This window comes from Ciona intestinalis, unplaced genomic scaffold (assembly GCF_000224145.3).
Source record: "Ciona intestinalis unplaced genomic scaffold, KH HT000498.1, whole genome shotgun sequence".
Classification (NCBI taxonomy): Eukaryota; Metazoa; Chordata; class Ascidiacea; order Phlebobranchia; family Cionidae; genus Ciona; species Ciona intestinalis.
Window position 1 is genome coordinate 1,048 of NW_004190819.1, and position 7,006 is coordinate 8,053.

General features: G+C 38.1%; 1 protein-coding gene across 1 annotated transcript; it reads left to right on the plus strand.

Annotated features, from left to right (window-relative positions):
- Positions 1 to 954: 954 nt before the first annotated feature.
- LOC100175611 lies at positions 955 to 6,521 on the plus strand (the record flags this gene model as incomplete). Its single annotated transcript, XM_018816669.2, is given in 13 exon segments — positions 955 to 1,111; positions 1,195 to 1,264; positions 1,575 to 1,607; positions 1,943 to 1,984; positions 2,350 to 2,534; positions 2,931 to 3,102; positions 3,393 to 3,434; positions 3,692 to 3,873; positions 4,468 to 4,618; positions 4,842 to 5,019; positions 5,356 to 5,470; positions 5,717 to 5,970; positions 6,343 to 6,521. Coding segments are annotated over 12 exon segments (1,594 nt in total), but the record flags the coding sequence as incomplete, so codon positions are not given.
- Between the last annotated feature and the right edge of the window lie 485 nt (positions 6,522 to 7,006).

Consider the following 7,006-nt stretch of genomic DNA (forward strand, 5'->3'; position numbering starts at 1 on the left):
TGACTCCAATGCTCAAATGCTTCAATATTTATATACAGTTGTAAGATTAAAGGGCAGTTTATTCTGTATACAGTGTTGGTGTTAAGTACTCGATACACCCTATATGTAGAATAATGGATGTGAATACGATTCCAGTGTAACCGGTTTTTAATATCTTCACGTTTCTATCACTTCGCGACCTCATGTATTTGGAGGTCTGCTCGGATTCCTCAAGGCGAAAGGCGACATTAATACCAGAGGTTTTATTTTCGAGCATTTGCTGCGAATCACTTGTCGACTCTCGCCCCGGGAAATAGTAACTTAGCACTTTAATACGAATCACGAATTCGTTAAGTATTTCGTTGGTAAGGTTAATATAACGGGAAGCAAAGAGTAAAATATGTTATTGCAGCTAAGCCATGGTGTGTGGGCAGATAAGCTGTCGGTTTGTTTTGGTCGAGACGTCAGCGTGTTATAGACCGTAGATTCCAACCGCACGTGATTAGCAGAGTATGCTGAGAGATAGTAACTTGGTTTATACTGATCATGGACCAAGTTACTGTCTGGTTACTAAACTCATTATCAGCAGATGTTTCGGACAGTAACTTGGTGGATAGTAACCTCTTTTACACTAATGATGGACCAAGTTACTGTCTGGATACTAAACTCATGATCAGCAGATGTTTCGGACAGTAACTTGGTGGATAGTAACCTTTTTTACACTGATGATGGACCAAGTTACTGTCTGGATACTAAACTCATGATCAGCAGATGTTTCGGACAGTAACTTGGTGGACAGTAACCTTTTTTACACTGATGATGAACCAAGTTACAGTCTGTATACTAAACTCATGATCAGCAAATGTTTCGGACAGTAACTTGGTGTATAGTAACCTCTTTTACACTGATCACGAGGCAAACTGTCTGAAACACATTGAGATTAGTTTAGTATACAGCAGATTTAACGCAACATAACATCGCATTCTTGCCAATAGGTTAAAGGCCAGATCCCGTAGTTAATACTTATCACATTGGTTGGTCATTCATATAGGCGGAGATAAGCAAGGAGTGCATGGATTAGTGTGAATATTAAAATCACCTGGGGACAAATATTTACGATATTACAATAAAGGTATTATGACGTTATAAATAAACATACACTCACATCGTAATCTCACAATCCTTTTCTAAAATTGGAGAATTCTTTCGTCACAGGGTGATATTATGAAGTCATTATGCATCTGGATTTACAAGACAATTTTGACTACCTACGTCATCGCACAAGGTTTGCATGGCTTCTGTTGTTAACTAAACCTGACACAAGGCTTGTGCGGAGCTTATATCAACTTTACAGCATCCAGCAATTTTGCACAACATAGACTAAACTTGTTCATGAATTATTGTTAATAAGTTAGAGTTCCGCCACGTTTTAAAACACCCTTCAGTTTAACCATTCCTGTCCAGGTTTATCGCCTAAATCTATAAACAATGCCAACCGGAGCAGATTCAAACCCGGCGTCTTCGATCTTAATAATCCGCCCGAGCCCTGTTAGGTGTTTAAAAACAAACGCATTTTTATTAATGTTTAATTTCAGGAGTTCGTTCTCAGACTCCACCAGTTGAACCCGGTGAGTTATTTATAATTACTGTGGGGTAAGATGTGATACCGTAAACACCGAAGTCCCATATTTCTCAATCGTGTTGTTAACAATTAACAACGCTCTTTAAGGGTCGTGAACATGCGGGTACATTATTCTGTAAACAATATTTGTTTACTACCAAATGGGACAAGGAAAAATAGATTAAAAACATAAACCATGTTATTCGCCCTATTACTATTTATTTTGGTGTATCAAATGATAATCTTTTTCTGTGGTAAACGCATTTGTTATTTCATATTTCCAATAACAGCATGTTGTAACTTGTTTATTTTTATGTTGTTTAATGTTCGTTGTGTTCACAGAGGCAAATCCCTTTGAGTCGCCATCACCTGTTAAACCAGCACGTAAGTTTTATCTCATACCTGTTTGTTATTTGAGGTTTGCCTCTTTTAGTCGTGAGTGTCCTTGGGCAAGACACTTAACTGTAATAGGACCAACCCTGCGGTTACTAATGGGTTGTGAAAAATTGAGTTAAGGCGCAGTCTACAGTGCTAGGGGCGTATAAAACCTATATTACCTCGTGGTATGGTACAGGACATGCCCCAAAATTAGTAATAACAACGTTCTCACTATCTTGTATCGGATCTAAGCAATTCGAATTCATAATTTAAAACCCGCCAAGCAAGATTCTAGAATTTCATTGTGACGTCATAGAAGGAGTTCTAGAAAAAACGTCACAAACAAAACAACTAAAGGCATTTTTATACAGCGAGTTGCGGGGAAACGCACTTCTACGCCGACGTTGAAACGCGACGTGTGTTTACGTCACCAAATTACCCGAGAGATTACGATTCCAATACAAACTGTTGGTGGTTGATCACTGCAGGGGTCGGGCATGTAGTGAATATAACGTTCGGTAACTTTGATACCGAACAGTGTTGTGATGTCTTAGAGGTAATATACGATATAAGGCTAGTATGTATTCTAAGTGCAAGTCCACTATAAATGATCCTTTTTGTGCAGCACAATGTATAGCTTATTTACCTGTTCAAAACTATACCGCTAGTGAAGAACCCATTCTCCCCTAAACCCCTAACCAACGTATTACATACATAACATATTGCACCAGTAGTAGTAGCCTGCTACTAGAAGGTACCAGAATTACTTTACCAACGCTCTGTCTGCAGGTAAATTCAGTTTGCAGGGGAAAAGTTGCTGTTTTGCTTCTAATTCCTATCTCTTCATTGTTTATAATTTAATCTTTTACGCTGTGTTCTAATTTCTAAGATATATATAAATTATTTTGTTAAACATTTGGTCATTCTAAATTTAAATTGTTTATTATTACAGCTTTACAATTACGAGGACTTAACTGAAGCAGCCAGAAATTCCCCGTTTCTACGCTTGAGTGGTTCCTCTGCAGTAGAACCGGTGGTAACGCGCCATCATTTTGTTCTCCTGCATTTTGTGTCGGACGATTTGGTTAATAGACAAGGATTCACCCTTACCTACCAAGCATGGGGTAAGCATAGGAGGGGTGGTGGTTGAAATTTAAGTTAACGTTGATGAAGAATGTAACTTGTTTATCCATGTGTGGCCACGGTAATAAGTGTAATTTGACTGTTTATATTTGATAGTGCAACGATAGTCAGTATAACTCGGGTGTTCTGTTCTATACACCTCGTGCCTGCTTACGAGTTACCACGTATAGAGCTTATTTATGCTTGCATGGCAGGGCAACGACAGCCATTATAACATGAGTGTTTTGTTTTATACAGATACCTGTATCAACCTTTTTTTATTTTTTTGCAGAAATTCCTGAAGAAATGGAACAAAATTTTACTGAATCTTTGAGTCAGTTTGGAACAATATTTTATCTTCCAAGATTGCTTAATTTCATAGAATTTATAGATTTGTTTATTTAATATGTTGGATTGTTGGAGATTGTGACATCTTTTAATGTTGTCCTTTATTGTGATCTAAATCATAGACCTATTATAGTCTTCTGATTGAATAGGAGACTTATGCCATCATTTTCCTTTAAAATACTATGGTTCCTGATCTATATGCTGTACAAACTTTTTGATTTCTATTTTTCCTTAAAACTCCAGACCTTTGTGAGTTTGAGTTGCTCGCTGGTTCGGAACCGCAGGAAATGACATCACCAAACTTCCCGAATAATTATGATGCTAACTTGGAGTGTGCATGGTCGGTCACTGCACCAGGGTATAACAAAGTCATTAACATCGCATTCACGACCCTCAACACTGAAGCTGAGTATGATTATATTGAAGTAAGTTCTGTGATAGAAGGCTGGGTTAGTCGAAAGGTGCAAAGTTAGTTTCATCATATGTGGATGACGACTGGGGTTCTAAGATACTGGAATTGATGTACTGTTAAGCTTAAGTGGCAAAACACCTAACAGCAAATGTTCTAACTTAATGGTTCCTAAACTTTTCTATATTTCGTGGCAGTATATAGAAAAGTTTGGGAATTTTTCTATGATTTATAAAAATCAAAGAATGCTATATAGGAAAAATGCAAAAACCACACCAATGAAAGAAAAAGCGAGATCTATTAAATAGGACAAGCTGTTTAATGGAATGCGTGCACTTGTTTTGCTGCAATTAACTTCTTAATGTTTGGTATTGGATCACAATCGTTGCTTTTTTTTGGTCCGTAGACCCCAGTTTGGGAACCGCTGTTCTAACTCATTGGTCATTATTGGGTTGTAGCACCCTGGGTGTCAAGGTAATAGTCCAACTGTGCCTTGGCCCAGGTCGTACAGTGTGGCACTCCATAGAACCCGAGATTTTGATCACAATTGGCCCATTACCTCAAAAACGCCCCACACTTCCATTTTGACCCCATTTTTAAATATTTCTAGATATTCGACAACGGAAATGTTACGCAACGCTACTCGGGTGATGTGCGGTCACCCGTATCATACCAATCGACCCCAGGGGCCATCGTCACGGTAACCTTCAACTCGGATAACTCGGTTGAACGACCAGGGTTCCGAGCGTTGTATTCATCAGGTTTGTGATGTCATAATGGATGTTCACGTTGTTGTTACGTCATAGTGGTTGTTGATTTTAAGATGATTTTAGTTTTTAAACTGACATTAAAAAAATAAAGAAAATTTTCTAATATTTTATATTATACAGAAAGTCTGTGTTTTTTTAACTATTATTTAACTAATGCTAAGATTTCCAACATTGTGTGTAATAATTTTAATTGTTAACAATTGTATTATTCTAGAACTTGGTGAATGTCAATCCCCCAACTCATGTCGTGCCCCACCCACCTATTATGACATCATAAACAATGATGTTCCATACAGTCCTGGATGTACGTTCCGCGAGATGTACAACAAACGATGGATTTGTTCCTCGTTGTTCTTCAACGACTTTCCTTATATTCACCCTGGTTCATGCAGGTTTGCCGGAGTGTGTGTTTTGGGGTTTTGTGTTTTGGAAAGTTTTGACACAGTGGTTTTCTTTGTGGCTTCTTAGTCTGCTTTCATTGTGGGTGTTGGGCCCTTGCATAATGTTAAATTATTGCAAGAAATGAGCGGGCTACTGTAGCTGCTACCATTGTGGGCGAATGTGTCATTGGCCAGGACACGAAGTGGTAATTGCTTAATCCATTAGTCACTAAGTGGGTTGTCTAAATTGTCATCCATATTAAAAACAATCCCCCACAAAATTGTAACTTGTAAACTGCACGAAGTGTATGAAACAAAACGCAAACTTATGAAATTTGTTTTTTTAAGAACCAACATACAGTTGTCGGAGAAATGCATGGAAATTGTCGATTCACAATGCTCAGTTGGCAACCTAACAACTGCTGAGTCGTATTTCCCGACTCATTTAAAAGCATCGCAAAAAGTAAGAACCTAATTTAGTGATAACATTTAATGGTGTAGCAGTAACTCGCTTGGCAGTAGTGACTAGCCCTTATATTATAGGTTCAAGTTCAAGGCTCGTTGCTGCTATTATTTATCATTGTGGTGGCATGTGTTTATCACTGATGAAATGATAGTCATTTTAGATAACTCACTGCTCAACTGGCAGAAGATCACATTTTGACACATATTAGCAAACATAGTTTATCCATTGTTACATCATCACTAGGTAATAGAAGACACAATGGCGAACCTCACAATCATGTTTGTGCCATCACATGAAACATTTTGTCTACACCAACAATCCAGCATAGTGAAGTTGTTACAACGGGTCAAACAAACAACCAACATTATAATCTACCTCGGGAAAACCAGGTTTCCACCACCAGTTTGTAACTTCACGGCAATCAAGAACAAAGAAAACGAGTTGTCTGACCTTAGACAACTTGTGCTGACGGCTAAAGATACTTTCTCATTCTGCAGGTAACTTTATATGGTAGTATGGTGTTGTTAAGGTGTGTACAGTGGTCAAGTCTAGTCTGTGGGCGTGGAAGTGGCAACCATGAATAAGTCACTCAAGTTCCCACCCACGAGGATATAAATGACCAAACCAACCAAAAGTCATGTCTGCTTATCCACACACTGCAATAGCTCCAGCAGCTTGACTGTGGGCATGGGAGTGACAACCACAGATAAGTCACTCAAGTCAAAAATAGTTCTAAAAGTAGCTACTTATATTAGAAACACCCATATAACAACAATACACACCTCATCCAACCTTTATATTCCCAACAACGATACAACATAAATGAGCTTGTATTAACAACCTATACAATACAAGCTTTATTTTCACAGGGCTTTCACCACATACTTCACCATACTAAGACTTGACATCATCAATGCTTGTGATTTTAACCTACTACCCCCACTCAATACATTGGATGAAAGCTCGTACAACATTATCGTTTACACCAAACGAATGTTTCAACTTTTACCAAGTTTGTTGGAGGATTCAACTTTACCCAAGTGCACATGTGGGTTGGAACTAAATATATTATGCATGATGTGTTGTATTATATATATATGTATATGGCATTTGTGAATAGTCGACAACCTTTTTTTAAAAGCTTTTCTTTTATATCTCATGTGTGATTCTCTTTGTTGTTGTAATTAACCTGATCTTCGGTACTGTATGCGAGCAGATAGTTATGTTCTGTTAGGTACATACATATCGGCAACACTTTTCAAACACAGGAGAGGCACGGATAGTTAGAAACACAATCCTGTGAAACAAACCTAACTTATTGGTTGTAATGTTTACTTATTAATGCCATATTTCTGTTTAGCTGAGTATTTCAACAAACATAGACACGGAACTCATGTTGGGTAAAACATTGCATAGCTGATTTGAAACTAGTATACAATATATTGTCCGGTGCCGTGGCGTGGTGGTTAGCGCGCCTGCCTGTAACCATTAGGTAATGGGTCAAGGCTCGTCGCTGCTACCATTGTGGGCGTA